At 39.9% G+C, this 26,635-nt stretch overlaps 1 protein-coding gene across 1 annotated transcript in view; it reads left to right on the top strand.

Annotated features, from left to right (window-relative positions):
• LOC132140196 (alpha-tectorin-like) overlaps positions 1-26,635 on the top strand; it is a 47,580-nt gene that overhangs the window by 12,216 nt on the left and 8,729 nt on the right. Inside the window, exons 6-22 of the mRNA XM_059549004.1 lie at positions 154-410; positions 1,130-1,256; positions 1,395-1,511; positions 10,105-10,426; positions 19,063-19,191; positions 19,315-19,602; positions 19,727-19,864; positions 20,043-20,208; positions 20,414-20,646; positions 20,994-21,173; positions 21,344-21,914; positions 22,106-22,719; positions 22,950-23,520; positions 23,607-24,256; positions 24,934-25,038; positions 25,156-25,696; positions 26,211-26,410. Coding sequence (XP_059404987.1) covers positions 154-410; positions 1,130-1,256; positions 1,395-1,511; positions 10,105-10,426; positions 19,063-19,191; positions 19,315-19,602; positions 19,727-19,864; positions 20,043-20,208; positions 20,414-20,646; positions 20,994-21,173; positions 21,344-21,914; positions 22,106-22,719; positions 22,950-23,520; positions 23,607-24,256; positions 24,934-25,038; positions 25,156-25,696; positions 26,211-26,410 — 5,209 coding nt within the window. The remainder of the gene's footprint in view (positions 1-153; positions 411-1,129; positions 1,257-1,394; positions 1,512-10,104; positions 10,427-19,062; positions 19,192-19,314; positions 19,603-19,726; positions 19,865-20,042; positions 20,209-20,413; positions 20,647-20,993; positions 21,174-21,343; positions 21,915-22,105; positions 22,720-22,949; positions 23,521-23,606; positions 24,257-24,933; positions 25,039-25,155; positions 25,697-26,210; positions 26,411-26,635) is intronic.

The following is a 26,635-nucleotide window of genomic DNA, read 5'->3' as shown; positions in this document are numbered from 1 at the left end:
ATTACGTAAACAAAAACTAACTGTTTTTTTAGCATTTTCTATTAAAATGTAGATATAGTTTTAGCACTGTGCTGTTGAACACCACTAGTTGCGAAAATGGGTAGTTTTGTCATGCACTAAAACCTTTCTTCTTTTTCTTGTGGTTGTATGTAGGCTAGAGGAATTGTTTTTGTGTCTGAACGAGTATGAGAGCGTGAGTGTGTCATCTAGGCTGTGCCCGTCCCTGCGCCTGCTGCATATCACAGATAACCAGCTGCAGGATTGGGTGGAGGTGCGCAAGCTGGGCCTCATGTATCCAGGCTTGATGTCTCTTATCCTGGCAAACAACTCCCTCTCGTGTATCCACGAGCCTGAGGACTCCCTACAGAGACTTTTTCCCAATCTGCGCAGCATCAACCTACACAACGCAGGTGCTGGATTGCATGAAAATCATCTCTGTAGAAAGAATATCATTACAGACACACACTTCTAGGTAGTTGCAGATTTAACATTTACTATCTAGGTTAACTTACAATTTAAACAAAATGGAGAACATCACAAGCTAAAACTTAAGTGGTCCACATGGTTCGTGCACCGTTCTCCAAGTCTTCTTAGGTAAAACAATAGATTTTCATGAGGAAAAGACCAAAATTAAAGCCGTTATTCAATAAAAATTTTCCCTGTCGCTGTAGCTCTCTACTCTTCTTCTTCTGATATTCAGTAAGTCAACAGATTTCTGTGATTTTGGGTTGTAAATATTTTTAAGTACCTAATAATCATGTAGTATCAAAGGGTTAGTTCATCCAAAAATGAATTACTCACCCTCATATTGTTCCAAACCATTAGATAATTGTTCATATTAAAAACACACAAATTTTGTTTTCAATGAAACCTGAGAGGTTTCTGTCCCTCCATTTAAAGTACATTGCACTAAAACTTTGATGCTTTAACTGTCAAAGGGTTGGATGCATGGAGAGGGACAAAGTTTCATAAATATATTTTCATTTGTGTTTTGAAGATGAGCCCAAGTCTAATGTGTTTGGAACGACGTGGTTGAGTAATTCAAAACTGACCAAATTTTTATTTTTGGATTTTATTTTTATCCACTTTCATGGATTATTAACAAAAATGTAGGTGTTGTGTTATTTAGGGTTAAGTCGCTGGGAGGACATTGAGAAATTGAATTTCTTCCCAAAGCTTCAAGAAGTCAGACTGATGGGTATTCCTTTACTGCAGCCCTACACTGATCAGGAGAGACGTTATCTTATGGTAGCACAGTATGTAAACGCACACAAAAGTGCCATTTTTAAGTATTGTTGGAAATGATTGCACAAATCACGGTAGACACATATATTCCACGTCTCTTTCTGTTTCTCTCCCTCACACAAACTTGTCCTTCTTCTTTGTTTTGTAAGTTTGCCTCACGTGAATGTATTGAACGGCAGTGTTGTCACTGATGGAGAAAGAGAGGATGCAGAGCGCTTTTTCATCCGCTACCACCTGGACTGCCCTGAGGACGAGCTACCTCAAAGGTGACTCTCCTTGCACCCCTTACACCACCATATACACAACTCTCTCAGTCTCTTTTTTGTTTCTTTAGAGAACTATATACAGTACATCCCAGAAAATGAGTGGTGTCTATGTATTGTCTAAGCAAATGAGTGGTGTCTATGTCTATGAACCTGCAGACTCGGGTCTTAATTGTTACCCATAACTAATGTTATTATTATTAGTCCAGCAAATGTCAGCAGGCAGAGTTCTGTTGTTTCAATGGAAGATCAAGTTAGAATATTTGGATTAAGATGTAACAACATGGCAAAATCAGTTCAAAATAAGATTCATAATAGGCATTCAGAAAATAGAGATGAATTTTAATTTCATTAAGACTATAATGAGCACTAGTTTCTTGTTCATATACAGTGATTTTACTGAACAAGTCTTATGCTGTAATTTACAGTCATGGCCAAAAATATTGGCACCCTTGGTAAATATGATCAAAGGCGGCTGTGAAAATGAATCTGTGTTGTTAATCCTTTTGTTCTTTTATTTAAAAAAATCACAAAAATCTAACCTTTCATTGGATAATAAGAATTTAAAATGAGGGCTAAATATCATTATGAAATAAATGTTTTTCTCAAATACACATTGGACATAATTGTTGGCACCACTAGAAATTCTTATTAAAATATCTCTAAAGTATATTCCCATTCATGTTCACAATTTTGAGCACTCCAGGGGGATTATGAACATGAAATTATCCAGCAATGGTTTCCTGTTTCGCAGAAATAAATAGGAGGGAAAACAAAGCCCAAATTCCCCTAATCTTCCATCACAATGAGAAAAACAAAAGAATATATTTTTGATGTGCAGCAAAAGATAATTGAGCTTCACAAATTAGTAAAGTGGCTTTAAGAAAAGAGCTTGAGCAGTGAAATTCCCATTTCCACCATCAGGGCAATAATTAAGATTTTCCAATCAACATAAAATGTTATGAATCTGCCTGGAAGAGGACGTGTGTCTATATTGTTCTAATGCAAGGCGAGGAGGAGAGTTTGAGTGGCTAAAGACTCTCCAAGGACCACAGCTGGAGAATTGCAGAAAATAGTTGAGTCTCGAGGTCAGAAAACGTTGAATGAGTCCAAAGAAAAATTATCCTGGCTTATCCAAAAACAAACTAAAGCATATTCAGTTATCAAACATGACTGGAACTTCAAATGGGACTGGCTTCTATGGTGAGATGAAACTAAAAAATGAGCTTTTTAGCAGCAAATACTCAAGATGGGTTTGGTGAAAACAGGGATAAAAAGTACCCCATGTGTACAATGAAATATACTGCTGTATTTTTTATGTTGTGGGCCTATATTTCTGCTGGAGGTCCTGGACATCTTGTTTAGATACATGGCATCATGGATTCTATCAAATACCAACAGATAAAAAATCAGTAAGTGACTGACTCAGTCCAAAAACAAACCTCAAAACAACACAAAAATGGGTCACTGAGCACAAAACCAAGCTTCTGCTTTAGCCATTCAAGTCCTCTGACCTGAATCCTACAGTAATTGAGTGTGGTGAACTAAAGAGAAGAAGCACCAACATGGAGCTGGGAATCTTAAGGGTCTGGAGTGATTCTGGATGAAGGAATGGTCTATGATCTCTTGTCAGGTGTTCTCCAAACTCATTAGTCATTATAGGAGAACATTTAGAGCTGTTAAACTGTCAAATGAAGGTTTCAAAAATTATTGAATAAAAGGGTGCCATTAATTGTGGCCAATGTGTATTAGAGAAATCATTTATTTCATAATGATATTTCCCCCATTTTAAATTCTTATTATCCAATGAAAGGATACATTTTTGTGATTTTTTTTTTTAAAAATACAGTTGTTCCACAGACATTAAAGGTTAGTTTAGTCCTGAAGTTTTTTATTTGCAGTTATGTAATAAAATCGTAACATTTCGGGAGCCCAGCCAGGTTTAGCATAAAAATCTCTCTCTCTCTCTCTCTCTCTCTCTCTCTCTCTCTCTCTCTCTCTCTCTCTCTCTCTCTCTCTCTCTCTCTCTCTCTCTCTCTCTCTCTCTCTTTCTCTCTCTCTGGCCATCCACACATTCCAGCCTATTTTCCTTTTACTTCCTTTTCTTTGGTTTGGTGTCTCCAGTTATCCAGGTGACTTTTAACTCTCCCATCCCTTATGTCTTCTGGCTTTCCCCTTTTCCTCATTGCTTCTGTTTTTTGGGGATATTTCAGGGGATATTTTTAAGGGTCTTTGCAGGTCAAAGACACATAAAACGGATCACCCACGTTCTTAGCACACCCCATTCCACTTAACCTGGGAGAATGTGCAGCAGACTTTTGCAGTCACTGCGGCAAGCCCCAGCTTCCAGCAGGGTATTCTAACCTTTGGGAGACAATGTGTCCACTCTCTTCCTCCTCAAAGACGCCTTTGTACTGGAATACTCCAATCAGAAAATCGATACACAAGGTGCCAGCTTTATTCGTTCTTCCCCTCCTTATATCCCCCTCCCTCCCTCCCTGTTCTTCTCTCCTGCCCCTTTTCATTTGCTTGGGGGGGATTGAGTTAGCTGGAGGATTTTTTTAAAAGGGGATGGAATGAAGTCCCTGACTCAGTTTCTCCAGTTTTTTCCATTAAGCGATGGAGATGCTGTTGCCTTTGTTCTGGAATGGCTCTCAGACCTAGTGAATTGATTAAGTTGTCTAAACAGTTATGACACAGTTCCTGCTCCAGATATAGAAAGTCAGAAACTAGAGATGAGGTTAAAATGGGCCTTTCTCAGAAATAGTAGTCTCAGTCTAAAGTACCAGATACTAAAGAATGGTAACCCTTTCTTACACAGATGATAACATTGCTCCACACATGACTTGTAGGAGAAACTAAAAACTAAATGCCATAGCATAAATACATAAAAACCACAAATTAAGAATCTCACAACAATTGTTTGTTCCCAGATTTAGTTAAATTATGGAAATGATTGAACTCAATTAAAAGAAGGGAACAAACTGAAAGTAGATGGGGACCACTTATAGAAGTTGTTCATACAACTAGTTCACTAAGTCTTCTGAAGCTGTGCAATAGTGAAGATCACACTGAAATGTATGCAGTTATTTATTGGAAATCTGAATACAATTTTGATTGACAGCTGTGGTCACCATTCACTTTCATTGTTTGACAAAAGAAAGAAAATCGAACATATTTCAAAAGACATGAGAAAGATTTCATGACTGGGTGAACCATTCCTTAACAACTTGATTTTTCATTTATTTCTTCTTGTGCCCACCGGGAGCACTTCTTCATAGACTTTCTTTTCAACACCTAGGTAAACTAAAACCAGGGAACACTGGCCCTCAATTCTGACCTCCTCACTCCATCCACATAATCTGTTTCTTTCTCTCTGTCCCTTTCTGTCTGTTTCTCTGGAGGGAAAGCCATTTTCCCAGAGGGATGAGGTTTAGATGAGAGTTGGCACTGGAGGGTGAAAGGGCAGGTGTAGAAGTAGATGGTAAACTCTAGATATGGGTTAAGGTTGTCCCCTCTTTGAACCCGGCCTGCTCTTTCCCCCACCCTTTGGGCACAGATCAGAGCTTAGGCTATGTTACTGACTCAGAAAAAAACGACAAAGATCGGAGAAACAGAGAAAGAGATGGACAGAAAGAAATTGTGCCTCCCTGACCTCAAACACACCGTTGGACTCATTGGTGTAGGGACCCATTCAGCCTAATATATGAGACTCAAACTGTGATAGCATGGTTAGAACCATTTGAGAGACTTTCAAAGTGATTTCACAGTAACCTTAGTCACATTTATGGTTGCTTAGACATAAACTTTAGGTATAAGTAGGCATGGGACTGTTATCTTTATAAAGCTGAGAAGATTTGAGTGCTGGCTTGTGTAATTCAAGCCTTTCACTACTTGATCGCACACAACGCTTTTCTAGATCAGGCCTATATATTTTGTTTAGCGCCGTTTACCTATGTATATCCTTCCAAAAGTACTTCATGTGCACTAAAATAAATTTTGTACTGTCCTATTAACAAAAAAAGTGTTAAATACTTCAGCTTTAGTTTAATTAAAAGGCTGTGAGATACACTTGTTATAGTGTATGTAAGAAAGCTAGAGGCCGTTAAATAGATGAAGGAGCTCTATATATTTAACAGCCTTTGAATGAGTAACTTAAACCTGAGCTGTGGCCATGGGCATGTTGATCCTCCCTTGGAGGAATGGGAAACAAATGAATGATAGCAGAGGGGAGGGATGCAAAGACAGGGATGACAGAAGGAGAGTGTGAAGAAAATGAAAGAGGCTATTGGTCTTTACTGTCTTTGAGTAACCATAGCCTGGGACCTTGTTGACATTTTGACAGTGAAAGACAACATGGAGCCTACAAGGATGTAAGAAGGGCAATGTAAAGGGAAAATCTAAGTGCGTCACTCCTTACGGACAATGAGAAATTTAAGAAAATAAGTGGTTTGCATAACCAGGCTCTTTAGCATCCATCATGGTGGATGTCAATGCTAAAGATGTCAAGATAGAAGGATTCATAGACAACATGTAGAAAAGTTCCCATTAAAGCATTTAATGCATTTGCTGCCGTTTTAGAGCTGCAGTCCGTAACTTTTTTTGGTTAAAAATCAGTATTTGAGCAAGTACATAACCAGCCAGTGTTCAAAACTATTGCCTTACTTTAGCCGATTCACAACGGTTAGCTTATAATAATGTTTTCTCATTTGAGTGGTAGTGGTAGGTTTTCGCAGGAAATTTGAGCATGCTGCTGCATCATTAGATCACGTCTGTAAACATAAAAAGTTTTCCCGGCCAGTAGGCTATCGCATGTGAGGATCCTGCAGGTGGGGGATCGATTATAGCCTTTTCTCACAGCAGCTGGAATAATGTATCATTTTGATGGCAGATTGTATTTCAGAAAGGATGTTTATGAAACACATGTGAATGAAATTAAATTATATTCCAGTTTTAAATGTGCTTCTGATTACATATAGCCTGGGATTAGCCTACACAAGGTTTGTATTTTAAAGAAAACCAATTCGAAGGGAACATAATTAGCTTTTTGGGTTAAAAGAATTTCTTAATATGAAATTCGAATGGTATGACAATTAGAGATTAGACTGTACAGAAATTTAAATCTACATGCTAATACACACTATAGGCAATGCTTATGTTGTTAATATTAATCATTTGAGAATAAAGTATAACAATAATAATAATTTGCATGGTCTGATGTGATATGAGCTAACTGATCATTAGTTTTAATCTCCATTGTAGTGTGATTTATTGTAATGCTTTTTTCCTCAGTTGGTCAGAACAAACGTGGCAGACTTGCTACTTACTTGTTTAGATGACAATATACGGTGAAAATTTTATTTGGGACATATATTCCAAGACATCGGCTAGAATCTGTGATTCTGAAGTACAGTATTTACACTGGTGCGGTGACTGACAGCTACACATACTCCTCAAAACATTAGATTAATCTGCGCTGGAGCCGTGCCGGCACACAACCCACGTAATGAAGATAATTCTGCAAACAGCTGCAATTGCAGGTTTTCAAACAGAGATGGCGACAAAGAGGCAAAACTTATGGACTGCAGTTTTTATTCATTTAATGGTATAGTGGTAAGTTGTGACTACATTTAGGTTTACTGGACTTGATAACTTGTTAATAAGAGTTAATAACATTTTCTTCAAACAGGCAGCAAATTTATTTATTTAATTTAAATACATTTTTATTTTATTTTATTAGTTAACTAATAATTTTTTAACAGGACTGAAAAATTAATGAAATTAGACCAATGTATTCTAGTCTGAGAAATCAGTTCACATTCAAAGTACTTTTTATTGTCACTCAGGACACCTAGTGTCATAAGGAATGCAAGGTAGTGTCTACAGCTATGTCTGAATTCATTTTAATTCACTCTTTCACAACCGACAACATTGACCTGGACCTGCTAATGTCCTCAGTAGCATTGGGTCCCAAACATATAGGGGATATTTTGGACACTAACGTATGTGTAAAATACAGAAATATCACTTTTTTTGACTGGTATTTTGTCTTATGTGACTCTCAGTTGTTGGAAAAGAAAACAATGATCTTGGTCTCATGTAACCACCTACATCATTACTATAGCAACCCATGTTGATATACTAGTCATTGCCAATGCCTACACTGTTTTAAAAACAGATTTGATTTCAACTGTTCAAAATGAACGTCAGTCCTAAAAATGGTAAAGCACACATGGCAGTTATGTGGTGTGGTTCTGTGCTCCTGCTGCACCTTTCAAACAGACAGGTTCCCATGTTAAGTTCTAGGTATCTAAATTTTGAGCTTATTGTGATTTTGTGCCCGTTATCTACCTGAAAACAGATCATGATGTCTTTTGAGGGCATCAACAACGGCAGTATCTACAGTAGACTCACTGTAGGGCTCTACTATGAACCTGGTGCACTGCATGGTGGCGACTGTCCGGTCCCATCTCCGAGACTGATCTAAGTACTGTTCAAGGAATCCAAGGCAGCTATGTTATCACAGCGAACACCAATTTGCCTTCATTTAAGGAGCTTAGCCACACTAAATGAGACCCTTGATGGAAACTGTTCTTTCTCTCAGACAGAGTGGCACTTTGTATAGAGGGGGCAGTATTCCCATGGCGAAGGCAGGGAGCCACAGGCACCTACCCAGGCTCAGGCTCTGCTTTGTGGGGAGACTTTTCTGGACAAGCTGGGGAAATTACTTTGATTGGCTGTGTCGGTTACTGTAGCCCTCTAAAGCTAAAAGACTTTTTTGTGGAGATTTTATTTAATTGTTCCTGCTGATCTCCTCTTATCTTTCCCACAATCCTTCAGCAAGACGGGAAAGAAGGGAGGGTAAACGGGGTGGTGGTGAAAACTTTCTCACGGTTTAAAAACTCATTGTGCTTCACAAACAGGTACACAAATACACAACTGCATCTTCTCACAAACACACACACACACACACAAATCTCTGGTCACTTCCATGGTGCACTGACATTATTTTTGTATAACGGAGTTGTCTTTTTTAAACAGTTGATGGTAATTGACACTTTTGATGGAAACAGACATATACAGAGGTCCCACCCTGCAAAAACTCATTTCTAGGGGATGGCACAATTAATTCCTGACCATGTGGCTGGCCACTTCACCAAAAACACATCTTAAAGGATTAGTTCGCTTCCAGAATACAAATTTCCTGATAATTTACTCACCTCTTTCTTCAGTTGAAAAGAAAGTATATACTTTTTAACCACAAATGCTCATCTTGCACTAGTTTGACCTCACACATTACTTAGTCACACACACGTGATGTAGCCAGAAGTACCCACCCAGTGTTTACAAAGCGAACATGCAAAAAAGTAAAATGCCCTTTACAAAAAAAAAAAAGTTTTTGAATTTGGATGAGAAAATGATGGAGATTTAATTTTTTTGCCGTACCCTACCTTTTTGAACCAAAGTACACAAATAACTAATCACCCATGACTTATCCAATGTGATCACGCAATGCATGAAGCCATGGACACACACCATAGAGCTAGTGCAATATGAGCATCTGTTGTTAAAAAGTATATACATTTTATTTATTTTTAGAAAATGACCAGTCGTTTTGATAGATAAGACCCTTGGCTGGGATCATGTAGAACCCTTTGAAGCTGCACTAAAACTGCCATTTGGACCTTCAACCCATTGGCTCTAATTTTAGTCACTAAATGGCAAAAAATCCAGGAATGTTTTACTTAAAAACATTAATTTCTTTCGACTGAAGAAAAAAAGACATGTACATCTTGGATGACATGGGCGTGAGTAAATTGTCAGGAAATTTTTATTCTGGAAGTGAACTAATCCTTTAACGGGTGAGACATCTGCAAATGTACACATACCAGGTTTTGCAAGCATATATCATAGATCATTAGCTCTGTTCCAAATCCTAGTTGACTTGTTAATCTACATAAGAAGTTGACTCTTATGACATGAAACCTCACTTTTGACTGAACTGGAACAATTGGAGCAATCCACATAAGCAGCAACTCTGCAGAAAGATTGCTGGATGTAAAAGTATGACTCCGAACTGATTCCAATAGGGTTTCCAATAGGGTTAGCATATTGCTGAGCTTACTGTGGGGTGCCATAGAAAGGAATTCTAAAACCCAGGAATAAGTTAGCATTTTTTAACTTCTGGACAAGCTTTTTTTGTTGAGAGAACCAGGTTGATGCTAACTTCCGGTTGACCTAAAATATTGCACCATCCATGGAACACTATTAAATACTCTAACAAGTATAAAAAATCGAAATAATTTTTATTCAATCTATTTGTTTTTTATCAGTATTGCTTACAGTTATTTTGTAAGCAAAATGTAACTGCTTACTATCTGCAATAACAACCTTTTTTGTCAGTATACTTTTGTTGATTGAAAATGTTTTCTAGCTAGGCAGTTCACTAGATTTTTGGAGCAGAGCTTTTGTTCATTCTCCCATTCTTGGTTTTTTGACAGTCTTTCTGTTTGAACTAAAAGGGGATAATTTGACTAAAATGCATGGGATAAATTAACATGCATCTCTTTTTCTTACTGCTGTCCACTCTTTTCAGGTATCACACTTTGGTAGCACGCTATGGCCGCCTAGCCCCACTTGCGGAGGTGGATTTGCGCCCTCTCTGCCATGTCCAGGTAGCGATGCGTTTTGGGGACCAGACAGAACCCCTAGAGCTCAGATTGGATCAGACAGTGGCAGACCTAAAGAAGCAGTTGAGGTCCGTGGTCCAGCTACCTCCAAACAAGATACGTGTGTTCTATATCGACCGGCAGCTTGGCTATCCATTAGAGCCTCAGGAGATGAAATATGGAGCACGAGCACTTCATTCCTACAGTATACGGGATGGAGATGAAATCTTGGTGGTGCCCAAAACACAGTGACAGAAAAGAGAGCAACAACTGAGCACTGTTTGGAAAAAATGACTGGTTTCCAGAGTTACTGGGATGCCATCAATGTGAATTCTGTGAACAGAGCACAAATTAGCATGCCTTATGTTTAAGACAAAGAAAAACTGTCAGTCTGGTTTTCCAGCAGCTTCAAGCTTATTTAAAAATGGTCCCTAAAAAGAGACATTGAATCAGGATTAAAAAGGCCTTTTTAACTTCCACTGCTCTGTAGATGTGTGTATACAAGACAAAAAAATGTGTGGACTTTTCTTGTTTTGTGTGTGTCTCAGGAATTACCCACAACCATATACATGCCTCTACTCTAAAGAGTATTTTAGCATTTAGTAAAGGTGCAGTATGGAATATCTTGCCCTCTAGCAGCTGAGGGGTAAAACTGAAAGTTACTGCGGAGGAAACTTTTTTGGTAATTATGTGAGTTGAGCTGCAGCTCTTTAGCATGGATAAATCTGATGGTTCGAGAGGTACAGGTGTACCCGTGTGCAATCCTTTCATATGGGCAAATGACTTTATCAATATCAAAACTGGCCCCCTCCTAAAAGAAAGAAAGAATCTAAAAAGACAGATGTCCATGTCTTTTCAATGTCTTTTGAGCAGGTAACTGTCTTTCCATGTCGTGGAAGATGATTCCTTATATGGTTTCATTTTTGAATGATTCAATGAATTTATATTGCTCATCAGTTAAAATGATAAATTATGTAAACGTGAAATAAATAAATCATAAATAAATCATTGAAATATATCAAAAAGACTGAATACTAGGTAAAAAAATATTTAGATGTAGCCTTTGAATCCTTAGAGAGGGAGAGACAGGCACCTTAGGTCTTTTGGCTTCCTGTGCCCTTAACATAGTGTTAAGGCCGTGAGATGGGATGGCTGGATGGTGTTCTGGCGGGGAGTGGGGGCATATAGAATGTGAACCCTATACTCCAGCTGTAACACCAGCCACTTCTTTTCTGCTTGAATTACAACAGGGTCACCTACAATCCTGAAGCCCTCTAAAGATTATGTAGGTGCCATACACTTTACATTCACAAACGCAGCTCCCCCATTATGACCTCAGACCAACTGCAATCCCCTAGTCACCTCTCTCTCTGGTGGAAAGAGTCCTTGAATTATGTAGGTGCCATACTCTCACTGATGTTTAAAACAGATAATGGGCTGTTGGATTATAAATCTGCATTTGATTATTATGCCTATGTTACAGAGAAGGAAAACCCAAGGGGACCAATGATAGTGAAAATTAAGTTAATTAAATTTTTATTGAGTAGATATGCTTATTGTTGTCTTATTATATAAGCTGATATATTTAATTTTGACTTTGACTTTAATTTAGATTTTTTTATTTTTAAATCTTAAAACATTTTACAGGTTTAAAGGAAGTTGAAGATATTTTTGTTGTCATTTGTTAACATTAAGGCAAGCCATACACAAATAACCTTTGTTTTTTTTTGTTTTTTTTTTAATAGCTTGCGAATGACTGTCAGTGTATTCTTTAAATACCTGTTCCCTTCCCAAAGAGAACAGATTGTTAAACTTAAACCATGCCCTTTCTCAATATAAAACTAAATGGGTAATATAAATGTGTTGCACAGATACATACTAATTTTAACATTCAGTCTTTGTGGACTTTTTTTTAACCACAGTCAGCACATATACATATAAGGAATTGGATTACCAGGGCTTGTCCTATTCATTCCCATACCATTTCCCTGCAGAATGGCTCTAATGTTGAAGTGACTGATATAGTATAGAGACTCACTCTCTAGTTACCAAGCTGTCCCTATGAAACCCTATCCCAGCGGAAGGTGTTAACAGGGAGCTCAGAATCCATTAAGGGAGATTAGCTAAAGAGGTTATATATATTATTGCTATTGATGGGGAGAAGAGTCTGCATGGATATTGTCAGATATTTAGACATTTTTGTTTCAGTGTAACTGCATATGTCACACAGATGATCTGTTATTGTCTTTTCACAGAGAAGTCCAGCTTCTGTTTGCACTCTAATAACTCCGTTATGCTTAAAAGTTCCATCGCTGTTTCAGTTGTGTCCTATTACTGGAATTTTAGCTTGAGTGTCATATTTTTGTCAAAATCCCTATGATTATACCATAGTGTTGCCACATTTATTTACTCACTCCCTGTGTAATTTAATAATCGCAAAACCCCATTATTCTCCATTTGGATAATAATCCTGCACTATGCCAATGTCTCACTAGAACTGCATGTTTCTATTCTACAAACTGCCATGTGTTCACTTCCAGCATCCCCTTTATGCCATCTTTCAGCAGTGCCTGTGTCTCTACAAGTTTCTCATTGCTCATATTTTGTTCTTATTGTGTTGTGGTTGTAGTGATGACATTTGATCCTCTCTGTTCTGCTCCCTAAGGACATCTGGCCTGTAATGCCATGTTGTTAACAAAGCAGGTGCTGACATCTTTACTTATTCCTGGGTCTGTATAATCCATTGGCTCGTGCCATGGATACTAATTCAGTGTTAATGATTATATGAACACTGACATGTAATATTGTTGTAAAAGTGTGTGATATGTGTTATGAGTAATGGTATTTACCATTATGTGAAATTCTTTTGAATGCCATACTGAAAAAAATGTTACAAATAAATAGCAGCCAAGGCTTTGCATGAAATTGATTTAGTCTTGATGCCCCCCAAGCTGCAAAGGTAATGAAGTTTCTCTGTTTAATGACATTGTTTTATTGTTAGTGGACATAAAATTACATCTGACACAAACCATGTTTGACTGTATGTTGATGTTAATGATGTTAACAGCAGAGGTCCTCCATGTTAGCTCCTCATTTATTTTTGCCCAGCTCGTGAACTTGCAAAACTTGAGTGGTACATCATAACAACCTGCATGGTCTTTCTGATAAAGCTAACCATGCAACCTGTTTACTTCACCAGGGTTACCTTTGCCTATTGCCTTTTCTGTTTTTAGCTGTGCCTTCTTCTAACTATTCCTCTTTTGTTGCCATACTTGTAGTTGTGTGTTTTACCCAGCTCACACTAGGGACTAGCCACTGCAGAGACCTCACCAAGAGCTTAGGCAAATGCTAGCATCCAGCTGGAGTTTATCCAGCCAGATCAACGCAACAGTTTGGCTGATAAAAAAGCATCGTGCCTAATTGGTTTCATCACATTCAGAAGTGCTGGCCTATCCCTGTCACGCCTACAGGTGAAAGCTACACGTGCCAAACCTGGCATTGCAGTCACACTCACAGACTCACGCACAGCTCTGTCCAACCAAGGCTTAAAACTTCCATCTCCTTAGCGGCCTTACTTCTGGGCAGCATAACCTCCCAGAGTGCAGCAGTAGACAGAGTTCACTGGTGGATCGGCAACACAGAGAGTTGTGCCAATCTGAAGAGAGAGGGCCAAGGGGTTACCAGGGCATGAAAGCAGGGGTGGGCTACAAAGACAAGGTCACACTGAGAGCTGCTAAGGGATTTGGTGTGTTTTGGATAGGTGGGGGTTTTAAGAAAGTTTTTTTTAATCACCTCACTCTGTAGGTAGAGCAAAAAAGACTGGCTGGGCAGCTGGTAGCCTGATCTACCCTGTGCATCACACAGCAAGGAACGCTGAAGGAGGCTCATTGTGTGGCCAGGAGAGGGAGATGTTTTCTGAGAAGGTTTGAGTTACCTTAAGGGGGCTTGACATTGTTGAGTAAAGGAAAGAAAATGAGGGCAAGGCAAATGTTTGGTATTGGATGCATCAAGGGGCTTTGGATGAAAATTAAGATATTGGATGACCCAGCCAGGGTCTAGTCCAGGGCTTTTTCCAGCTTCCAGGGTCAGGCCTGATGGACCCACCAGCAAGCAACTATAGTGTTAGTGCGTCCAATTATGCTTGAGCCCTTTCCCACGGAAATGGTTCGATGACTCCAAAGGTCCTTGTTGTACCTGATGACATTATGGTAATTAGGTCAGCCTGATTTGGATCTGCCAGGTTTGGTTGGCAGGTGGTTGATGGAGCTGAGAGTTTGCGATTACATTTTATCAGGCACTTGACTCCAATACCCAGACAGTGGAGTTAACGCTCATAGCCAAGCTCGTAACCATCTCTTGTTTTTGGTAGGACTGAAACTGGTTGTAAAGATGCAGAATTATCTCAGCTTGGTTGACCTATTCCATAACCACAACATTTCTGTCAACATGGTCAACATGAAAAAGAATGAGGGACAAATATAAAGACAAGACATTGAATGATTAACCCTATTAGTAATCTCATTACAACGATAGAGGGACATGACTGTGAAAAGATACAGATTGCTGTCTCCTCCTTGTCCTTACTCACTCTTTCTTTTTTCTGTGTCTGGTCATTCCAGCACAAGATGATTCAACTGTCCAACATTCAGCCTGGGACCACATTGCACTCTTTGTCAAATTCTCTGTTACGGTTGTGCACTAGTTTAGTTAAGAGTATGGGCTGCATTTGCACAACAAAGCAACAAGGTGTAAAGGAACCCTCCACTGGGATTGGTCACTGGGAATCTGGAGTCTGCGTCCGTCCAGTCGGCTTTCACACATCCTGGCCTCCTCCAGTATCTAGTTACGTCCACTGTCCTCCTAGAAACAATGCTGAGTCTGACTCAGATCTCACTCCCATCTTCTTCCCAGACCCTATCACCGTGGATACACCAATGATTTCCCCCCTTTTTGTTGTTATCTCGCCACCGCATCTATGGAAATGAGCCCTATTTAGAGACCAACTCAGGGTTGAGTGAGCTATTGCAAATGAGGCTGTCCTTAATTGGTGCAGGGAGCCAAGTAAGACAGGAGGGGGAGCACTGATTTACTTACACACGCACATACTTAAGAGTGTCCAAGTTGATTCATGTTAATGCGGTAACCCAAGTTCTTCTCCCTTTTTTTCAGTCAAATAAAACAATGTTTTTCTGCTGTGTTTCCTTTTGTAAATAAATGCCCCTAGGGTGGGCCCTAGAGCCCTTGAAGAGATGCAGTGGACTGTGCACTAACTATGGAGAGGGCTGCTATCTAGGGAATTGGGGTTCAGTCCAAAGGCCTGACATTTTCTTCAGAAATCCTCTTTGTGCTTACAGCTCTAGTTTCAATATTTCCCTTTAGTTACTTACCAAGCGCCACCCTTCACTGGTCCACAGCTCTAACCCCTTCTCTTATCCAGTCTCTCTTTACCATTCTGCTCTTGTTCTTCGTTTTTTCCTCTTTTGAAAGTCTCAAACCCTTTCTCCATCCCCACCCCTCTCTTTCCCTCTCCTATCCTCCCCCTTCCCCAAAAACTGATCTCAGATTAACTTTATCACTATCCCTGGTGCAAAAGGTAGCGCCTGCCTCTGATGCGTCTCTCTTCAGTAGAGCCATACAGGGAACCCACACACTCACTCCTCCTCTGTCCTCTCATTCTGGGATCACTTTCTCCAGACTTTTGCTCTTTGAAATCAAGCATACCCTGAGGCACGGATTGGGCCGTGTTTGCCATTCTAGGCGGTTGTCCAGTGGAATTGGATCAGCAAAGAGCTCTGTGTGTGTGGAAGATTTAGGAGGGTTTTTCTGGGTAGTCTCCCCCTCCCTTTTCTGCATCCAAGAGCAGAGCCCCTCCACTCTTGAGACTGTGTTGATGGTACCCACTTGAATGTGACTTAGAGGCTGATGCACAGGTGACGTGCTGAACTTCCGTCCTATGAAGACAGGTGAGTGCTGAATTCTTAGTTATGGTCTCTGAACTGGAGCTCTTGTGTTTTGTTCTTGTTTTCTTTTCTTATAAAAAATTCACTGTCTTTCATTCACAAGTGATGTTCAGGTGCTCTCTAACTCTTTTACAGCTCCCTTCCCACTCCTTGTTTTTGAAACACACTTTGTGCATGAAAATGTAAATGGCAGGCTTTAACTTCCAATCGGTAACTAAGTAATTTTGATAACATAACATCTATCATTGGTATTAATGGTAGTCGTCAGACAGACAGCTTGTTTGAAATCGGGTCCTGAGAGGTTAGCCAAATGAACTCTAACAGTCTATGTAAAGTGATGTGGAGAGCGATGTATTTGCCTGTTGGCATCTCACACAGTATCTCATGGTTCACTTAGGAATCCCATCAAATGCCAGTTTTGTCTGTGCTGTGGTTTCATGACGGAAGATGGTATACAGGACATTGCCCAAAACATATAGGCTCTATTCAGGAGACTGGATTTCAGTTATGTTGGAAGGTAGATATTCTTTCTCATTAGGCAATGGGAAGAAATGGTACACTTAAGACTATGACTTAAATATCCATTCCTAATTCAAGCAGCTTGAATTAAAATGTATGGTTGTTTCCATGCCAATTTTAGAATGTTATAATTAATGGCATTCTTATATTGTTTGCATTAAAATGTAATGTCATATTTCCTCTGATTTCTAGAAAAAAACCTAGTAGTAACTTTGTTTTTTTTTCTTCTTGCTAATTTCTTGCATTTTTTATTAATTTAATTTAAGACTGATTTTTTATTTAAGTTATGAAACGTTTTTTACTGTATGATAGCTTTATGCAACAGCACAATGCTAAATTAATTAGCTAAGGCTGATATTTATCTTACTAGACAAAGGCACAGATCATCCGTTTCCTTTTGTAAAATTTAAACATTGTATGAAATATGAAAAATTTGATAGACTTACATTTGATAACATGTCCTGATTATTTGAGCTATGATGACATTGTGAGCTTTGGTTTGTTTTGTTGAGTGAAATCTGACATCATAATTCTGGATTTGTGATACTATGAAGAGCTTACATAATTAACAATATGCAATTGTTTTGTTTTTTTCTTCCCTAATACAACTAAATTATATAAAATAACACATTTTCTTTCCATACACATGACATATAAGTTAAATACTAATTATTTAATTATTGTAACATATTTTAATTATGTTTTCTGTGGAGTCGAGGACCATTAAGACTGATTTAATCAGTTTAATCAAGTTTTGGTTGCTATTGCTTACTATCTGTTTTGCCATTGCAATTTTTAATAGGCAATTGGTCCTCCTCATCAAATATAGGTCAACTTAAAACATTTCCAATTGAAAGTTTTACCATCACAGTTATTTATTTATCCTTATCATTTCCATCATCTGATATTTGAGAGGTTGCAAGGTTATTTTGGCACACTAAGGCTAGGTGAATCTAAAGGGAGTGAAACCCAAACTTCAGCCCCTTAGGGTTGCCATAAAGACCCTAGCAACTCAAGCCTGCTTAATTAAACCCATTAGCCTAACTGTTCACAGCCCTCTCTCAGATGCCAACAAGTCATAACACATAAACACTTGGTAATAGAGCCTTCAGACGATGGAGAGGAGCAAGGCAAGTTCTCCCAGCCACGGGCTCATTGGCACTGTGGAGGACTGGAACTGCACCACCATAGCCCACTCACACGGTAGTGCTGGAGAATGTGATCCCAACACATTGTTCCCCATCACATAATAGAACCTTTTCAGCTCAGGGCGAACAGGCCCACCATGGAGAGGGAGAAAGGGGCAGAATGCCCTCATGGGAGACCTGGGAGACTGCTCTTTAAACCAGGAAAGATTGGAGACAAATGTGTCTTGGCCTAGTTGTTTATTTCTTTAAATAGGTTTATTATCATGCTATTTTGAAAATATTTTAGTTAGGGCTGCACAATTATAACAAAAATCACAATTGTCGATTATTCCCTTGAAATTGAAATTCTTGAAATTCCCTTGTATGATGTTTATACCATTGTTTGATGCAACTGCAGGCCGTATTTTTATATGAAAATAAACAAGCTGAAAAGACTCACACTCAAACAGAAATTTTTTTAGTGCTTTTTTTTATTGTTTTAAGTCTCAAATGTCAACTATACATCGGATTAGTTTCTTCTTTAAATTATAAAAAAGTAAAAATATGAATGGGATTATAATGTTATACTAAAACTAAAATTAAAATAATGGGAAAAATCCTTAAGATAACATGCAGAAAGAGAAAAAAATCATCTTAAGCATGCAGAATAACATAAGTGGACTTTTAATGATTAATTGCAGCTTTGCACAATTACGTAATTGTGGCATCCATCATTGTAATCGTGATTAGAAACTTGATTAATTGTGCAGCCCTAATAATACTATTAATGTTCCTTTTTAATCTTAAAATAGTTTATGTTTGGAGAGCTGGTGGCACTACAACATCACTTCTGTTTTGTGATGAATATTTTGATGTTTCTCAGGTGTTTAGGATGGTCAGAACAGGCACTTTAGTCTCTCTTCTCCAGCTCTTCAGCACCCTTGCACCCAGAGGAGGTAAGTGATGTCCACTCTGTACTACATAAACTCCACAACACCTCATGAGCATTAGATGTAACAGTGAAAAATGGACGAAAAGAGTCAAGGCACTGAATAAAGAGTCAGACAATAAGTACAGGTGTCAAAAAGACTTAGAGATGTTAGAACCCAAAACCTTTTCCAAGTCTGTGGAAATGACTTCATCGTCCTGAAAAGTATTTTCAGATTTCAATAAGCAAACAGCTTATGATGTACTGCATCTATGCAAAAAGACACCTCACTGAATTTACATATTTTAAATCCATTATTCACAATCTGTCCTTTGCTTAGCTTTTTCTCAGGATACCCTCTACCCCTTTGGACCAGCTCACAGGGATTTAGAAACCCCTAAGATGGATGATGGCAGTTCTCCAGAGATTCCACTACTAATTCCGTTCATATTCTTCAATGTGCCCTATAGGTCCCTTTATGTAAGTGTCCAAAATATGCAAGAGAACTGTGAGAAAAATCAGCCAAAATATCAATGCAACATCTTAGATGTTCGATTCTGCAGGAAATTGTGTAACAGCACACCATCTTACATTTCCCAATAGGTCAACAACAATGGAGTGATCTCCTTCAACGTTCAGGTGAGTCAATTCACTCCAGAGGCTTTTCCCCTCAGTGACAGCCGTTCCTTCATTGCCCCTTTATGGGCTGACGTGCATAATGGTATCCGTGGGGATGTGTACTACCGTGAGACAACAGACCCAGAGACCCTGGAGAGGGCCACTCAGGATGTCAGAAAGTATTTCAAAAATATGGTGTCCTTCACTGCCAACTGGGTCTTCATTACTACCTGGAATCAGGTCACCTTTTATGGAGGCAGCCAGACAACGCCGGTGAGCCAAAAAGAGTTTTATTGGCATGACCAATGTAAAATAAATTCGAATGAGCAACATGTACTGTGTGATCACCACATTAATCACAACTACCAGCACAACAAAATCTTTTTTTTCTTTTCAGGTAAATACATTTCAGGCAGTTTTGATCACTGATGGACAAGCTTATTTTGCTATGTTTAACTATGGAGAGATCAGCTGGACCACAGGCACGGCTAGTGGAGGAGACCCTCTTACAGGCCTGGGAGGAACCACAGCACAGGTAGGCTCATCTTAAAATTCTCATTTGTGATATAACAGTTGTTACAGAGGTTGCTGTAGTTGTTACAGGGGTTCTGGTTCTTTGCATCAGATAGTTCCCTGGGAAATGTTTCCACCCTCTGAAAACTCACAACATAATTCATCTCTTTATCATTCTCTGCTATGATTGCGCTCTCTAGGCAGGTTTTAATGGTGGAGATGTCAGCCATTACTTAAACCTTCCTGGATCACGCTCGAATGAAGTGGTCAACATTGAACATACCACTAATGTTAACGTGCCAGGACGGTGGTTCTTCCGCATTGATGCTGACCAGATAGACCCAGCAAATGGCTGCGGCTACAATGGTACAACAAAAAACTATATAGTTATAGTTTTATAATGTTTTCATGGTATTTGATACATTAAATGAATATTTTACTTGTGAATACTTTAATTGTGTGCTCCTTGTTTATTTGCCATATACACGTTTTATTCAACATGTTCCGCTCATGCCCCTCCGCTCTTACACTATCTTCTTTTTCTGTGTCTCCACAACCATTTTTTTTTCAGGGCATTTTTACCGGCGTGGGGAGGTTTTCTGGTTATCAGACCAATGCACTCAGCGATGTAGGTGTCTTGATTTGGATAATGAGGTCATCTGCCAAGAAACTCCATGTGGTCAGTTAGAAACCTGTGAACAGGTGGAGGGGGCTTACTACTGCCAGCCTACCCGTACCAGCACCTGTGTGGTGTTTGGAGACCCCCACTACCACACTTTCGATGGATTTCTTTATCATTTTCAGGTGCAGTAGAGGGTTAAAATCCATTAAAATAGGCAGTAATAGTTAATTCTAATAATAATGGATGAATAGATGCCTTGTTCTCCTTTGTTGCATTCAAAAGTACACTTGGCAAACTGATGCTTCTGGAAATAGTTAAGTATGAAATTTCTAAACCAAGAAATATAACAAAAACATATGGATCATCATATTTCACAAATTGAGTTTATAAGATATCCATTATCAGAGGTTAGGCTAGAGGTTAAGCTCTTATAAGTTTAACCTATCACAAGCTGAATATCATGCAGTTTTTTCTCTGTGAAGTTAAATTGTAGGCTTAAACTATGTGATTTCCTTGATCTCTCATCCAGGGCACTTGCTCATACCTGTTGGCTCGTCCATGCTGGGAAATGCCTGGTTTGCCCTTCTTCAGTGTGGAGGCCAAGAACGAGAACCGTGGTGTGACCACTGTGTCCTGGCTACGGGATGTGACAGTAGAGGTGTACAACCATCGTGTCACACTACCCAAAGGGACTCTGGGAACTGTGCAGGTCAGCTTTTTTCATGTTTTAGTCCCTTAAATTTTAATCTGTTACTCCTACTAAACTGACCAATTGTGCAATCAGTATGAATAGCAGCCTAGTAGATTAAATTGTTCTTGCAGGACACAGGCAATATAACTTTTCTCAATGTCTTTCATTTTGTGTTTCTGTTGTTTCAGGTGGATGGCTTGATAAAGACTCTCCCTGTTCAACTTCAACTAGGCGCTGTCAAGGTATACCAATCTGGCGTTGCTGTCGCTTTGGAAACAGACTTTGGTCTTTTGGTGACCTATGACGGATTGCACTACGCCTCAATCTCCCTCCCCAGCTCTTATTTCAACAACACTTGTGGTCTATGTGGTAACTACAACGATGACCCCGCAGATGACCCTGTGTTGCCAGATGGCTCTTTGGCAGAGAGTGTAGTAGAACTGGGTGGTAGCTGGCGAGCTGAAGACACAGATTTTCGTTGTACAGATGGCTGTGCCCAGAACTGTAGCATGTGTGAACCAGCAGCCGAAGCGTTCTACTTTCGCTCAGACTACTGTGGGCTGATCAATAAGACCGATGGACCTTTCAGAGACTGCAGAGCTGTGGTAGACCCCACAGTATTTGTGTACAGCTGTGTTTATGATATGTGCAGTAATCGTGATAACATCACCACCCTGTGTCAGGCTATACAGGCATATGCACTTGCATGCCAGGCCTTGGGAGTCACTATACGACCCTGGAGATCACGCTCATTTTGTGGTGAGTGATATCAGGTGTGGCCTTAAGGCTAACTCTATGTCAATAAAGTCCAGACATTGTAGAGAGTTCTTTTAGAGGTTAAATCAAGTACACATTTTTAAATTCTTTTCTCAATTTATATCATAAATACATTCTTTCTATGTTCTCTTTTCCACTGACCTTGTGTTTTTCCATTTGTCATCGGCTCTTAGTATTGACATGCCCTGAAAACAGCCACTACCAAGTCTGCACAAGTGCATGTCCTGCCTCCTGCTCCGACCTGACATCTCACCTCTACTGTGCCCATCCATGCACTGAGGGCTGCCAGTGTGACCAGGGCTATGTGCTGAGTGGCAGCCGATGCGTCCGTCGCTCTGAATGTGGATGTGAACGTGATGGTCTGTACTATGCCCTAAATGAGACCTTCTGGGCAGGGGAAGGAGGTGAGGTGGGTGAAGAATGCTCCCAGCGATGTGTGTGTGGCCCATCAGGTGAAGTAACATGTTTCAATGACTCTTGTGGTGAAGGCGAAGTCTGTGTAGCAGAAGTTGGGTTGTTGGGATGTTACCCTCGTCGTGAAGCATTATGTTCGCTGTCTCAGACTCAAATACTGGCTACGTTTGATGGGTCCACAATGCCATTGCCTGATGAGAGCTCATTCTACCTGGTGAAGACTTTGGGTCGCTTGCCTGCAAATGTTACATCAGTGGAGGTGAAGATTGGCAGGAAGCTGGTGAATAAGGGCCCTACATGGCTGCGGCCAGTGGTGGTTAGGGTGGGACATCTGGAAGCACAGATTGGTGGCTCGGATTTTGACTTGATAAAGGTTTGTGGTGACTTCCATATCCTCTAATCTGCAAAAAAAAAAAAAGTGTCAGTTCCTCTCTGTGAAAGACGAAAGATGTGAAGATACCAACTTGGGACACTTCACGTTAGCAATATCATTATTTGTATAATAGCTCTGATTGTTTCTCAATATATTCTCACATATTGTTCAGATCAAGTTATCTGATTGTATGACATGCTGATGACGTTGTAACTCTCCTCTCCACCCAGGTCAACAGTGAACCAGCAATTCTTCCTTATGTCCATCCAGTGGAGCCTTTAATGATATACCGGTCCTCTGGCAATACCACAGTGATTGAGTGGAGTGGTTTAGTCCGCACCCGATACTCACGTCAGGGCCTGCTAAACATCACTCTTTCCACCCTCTTTTACAACACTACCTGTGGTCTTTGTGGTTTCTTCAATGGAGATCCAATTGATGACCTCCGTCTACCTAGTGGAAGGCAGGCTGATACACCGGAACAGTTTATTGAAGGCTGGAGAGCCATTGCGGATGATCTGACATGCAATGGCGACTGTGAGGATTTGTATCGTATGTGTACAGATTTAAGGCTGTACCAGAGCCCGTGGCTGTGTGGAAACATCAATGACCCAGGAAACAGCTCGTTCCTGGCTTGCCACTTAGCTGTTAATCCCTCTCCTTTCTTCAGGAACTGTCTCTACAACATGTGTGTGAAGGAAGGAAACCGTTCTGCCCTGTGTAACTCCCTCCAGGCATATGCTACAGCTTGCCAGGATGCGCAGATCAACTTAGGAGCCTGGAGGAGTGCTACCAACTGTCGTAAGTGTGTTTGTTGTTTCTCTCTTTTATAATTTTCAGCACCATCTATCCCTTTCACAAAGTTAACTTTTTCTCTCTTTCTTTAGCTCTTCCCTGCCCAGAAAACAGTCATTTCGATGAGTGTACCTCTGCATGCCCTCTCACTTGCTCTAACTTGGATGATCCTGAGGAGCCGTGCCCTCTACCCTGCTCAGAGGGCTGCCAGTGTGAAGAGGGATATGCCCTCCGTGATGGCATCTGTGTGGCACGTAGCGACTGTGGCTGCTTCTACCTGGGCCGCCAGCTAGCCACAAATGAGACATTCTGGACAGACTGGGAATGCCAGGAGCGCTGCTACTGCAATGGCACAGACAACAGCGTCTACTGCACCTTCTCACCCTGTCACCCAGAGGAGTACTGCCAGGAGAATGAAGGCCTGTTCTTCTGTCAGCCAAGGACAGTGGCAATGTGTGTTGTTGCTGGTTATGGACACTTTTTGCCATTTGGAGGTGTACCATTTGACATCCAGAGCAGCTGTACTCTTCGTCTGGCCACTACTGAGTGTGGAGAGGGGGACAAGGAAGGCTTTGGGGGACTAGACAGTGCAGAGACAGTTCTGGGGGGACTGCCCAAGTTCCAGTTTTCAGCTCGGAATGAAGAGAGAGACACAGGCCAGTCTATATGGGTGCGAGGATTTGTTCTGGAGGTCTATGGATATGAAATTGAGGTGTCACAAAGTTTTAAACACACAGTCACGGTAAGACTGTCATGAGCTACGAGTTAAGATAATGAACAATATGATACTTTATCTTTTATATACTTGATCCAGCAGGCAAAGCTGATTTGGATCAGTACAAAATGCTACACCTGCCCCTGAAACAGACAGCTACTCATATAATTTTTGTCCATTTGCATGCATGAGTGGCAGACATTTTATAATCACAAGAATTCATCTGTTATTCTAGAACACCACCTTTTGAAGGTCAAACTCCTCATTTTTATGACACTAAGTTATTTTAGTCAACCAGACAGAAGAACTAAACAAAGCAGTACATTTTTTCAGGTGAGGGGTATAATATTTCAGCCAGCATCTGTTACCACACTGGAGCAGATACAGAGAGAAACTTATAACTGAGTGATGTCTGGAATGAGTTCACAACACCATTGAAAGATCTGAGGAACTTTAGATCAAATAGAGATTGAGGGGAGAAGAAAACCAAGTTAGAGAATGAGAGACAGAGGGAATCATCATGAATCTGGCTTTTGAATTCTGTTAGATAATAAAGATAGACGATAAACAAAAAATGGATAAAAGGAGATTATATAAGAAGCAAAGTCAGAAGATGAGTCTGAAAGGGATGTATTATGTACTAAATAGTTTTGTCTGCTTTATTGAAACAAATGTCAGTGTTTTACAGTATTTATCTCTTTTAGGTGAATAAAGAGCGCCTGTATCTGCCTTTAAAACTTGGTCCAGGAAAAGTTAACATCTACACCCTTGGTCTGCAGTTACTTGTGGAGACAGACTTTGGTCTGAAGGTGAAGTGCAAATCAAAATAAATATTGCAAACCACTTTTATGCTTGTAAAACACATTCTGTACACCGTTACAACATTATCCACTGTGTAAGCTAATACACAGTTAATATCTCTACAGGTGGCTTTTGATTGGAATATGTTACTGCTTCTGACTCTTCCTCGCAGTCTCTTTAATGCCACCTGTGGTCTCTGCCAAGGAATGCCCATTACTGGTCCCGCACTAAGTGTCACAGAATGGGGCATGGCATGGGCAGAACGTGACACCTTCTGCCAAGTGGGTTGCGGGGACTCTTGCCCTCGCTGTGGATTGGCTGAGAGGGGCCTAGCCGCTGAGGTCCCGGCCCAAGTAACAGATGCTGTTGGTAACATTGACATCGATAACGGTAACCCAGGAAACCGTTTCCACTTTGCTGAAGGGTTGTATGTGTATATCGAACCTGAGGCAGTGAGATTATGTGGACTTATAATAGACCGTGGAGGTGTGTTTGTACGCTGTCACAGCAAAGTGGCACCAGCATACTTCTACCAGAGCTGTCTGCAGGATACATGTGTAGATCAAGGTGCTAGAGAGACCATCTGTAATTGGCTACAGATTTATGCCACTACCTGTCAGACACAAGGAGTGTCTGTCATTGGCTGGAGAAATTCCACACCTTGTGGTGAGACATATTTTATGTTTATTTGAGTTTATTTACTCTTATGTCACAATCTTGTTTTGCATAAAAATCAATGTTGCTTTCTAAGGCAAGCATCACAACTATTATTTATATATATATATATATATATATATATATATATATATATATTTATATATATATTAATTGAGGTTAGGGGTTTGTTCTACAGTAAATTGTGTGGATTATTAAGAGAGATATGTGCAGTTAATTTTCAGAGAAAGTGATCAGAGAAAAAACATATGACTTACAATGAAGGAGGAACTTGACTTAGACCAGTAAACTGCCACTTAACCAGCCAAAATGTGGCTAACCACAAACCATGGCTTAATTTACAAATGTTCTGTTTTGCTAACATAAAAACTACAAGACATTTTATCACAGTCAAAGCCCCTTGAATGCCACACATTCATATAAACCCTTTAAAGTGAAATACAATACATCCTCCCCTTTACTTCTGGAGGAGCTCACCCGTCCAATGAACTATGTGTGTGCCCAGTACTGTCGTGCCCCGTGAACAGCCACTATTCCAGCTGTATGATGGTGTGCCAACCGCAATGTGCCCCTGCACGTGGACAGAGAGACTGTAACCAGTACTGTGTTGAGGGGTGCCAGTGTGACCTAGGCTATGTGCTCAATGGCAAGAGCTGTATCCTCAGTCAGAACTGTGGATGCTACACGGATGGTAAATATTATGAGGTAAGACAGCATGTCACGAAACTAGACAAAGCCAATACATTTAATAAAATAAATAATTTCAAAAACTATATTAAAATCATGCAGTACGAAAATACAATACCAAATTATTATTTTTTAACTGCCCCACTTTTTTCTGTATCTAATCAGATTACCTAGGAAAAAGAAATTAAAAGATTATTTAGATTTAATAAATAATAAGACTTAATTCATTATTAAGCATTTGTG

This window comes from Carassius carassius, chromosome 5 (assembly GCF_963082965.1).
Source record: "Carassius carassius chromosome 5, fCarCar2.1, whole genome shotgun sequence".
Taxonomy (NCBI): domain Eukaryota; kingdom Metazoa; phylum Chordata; class Actinopteri; order Cypriniformes; family Cyprinidae; genus Carassius; species Carassius carassius.
This window is presented reverse-complemented; position numbering and strand designations above follow the sequence as displayed.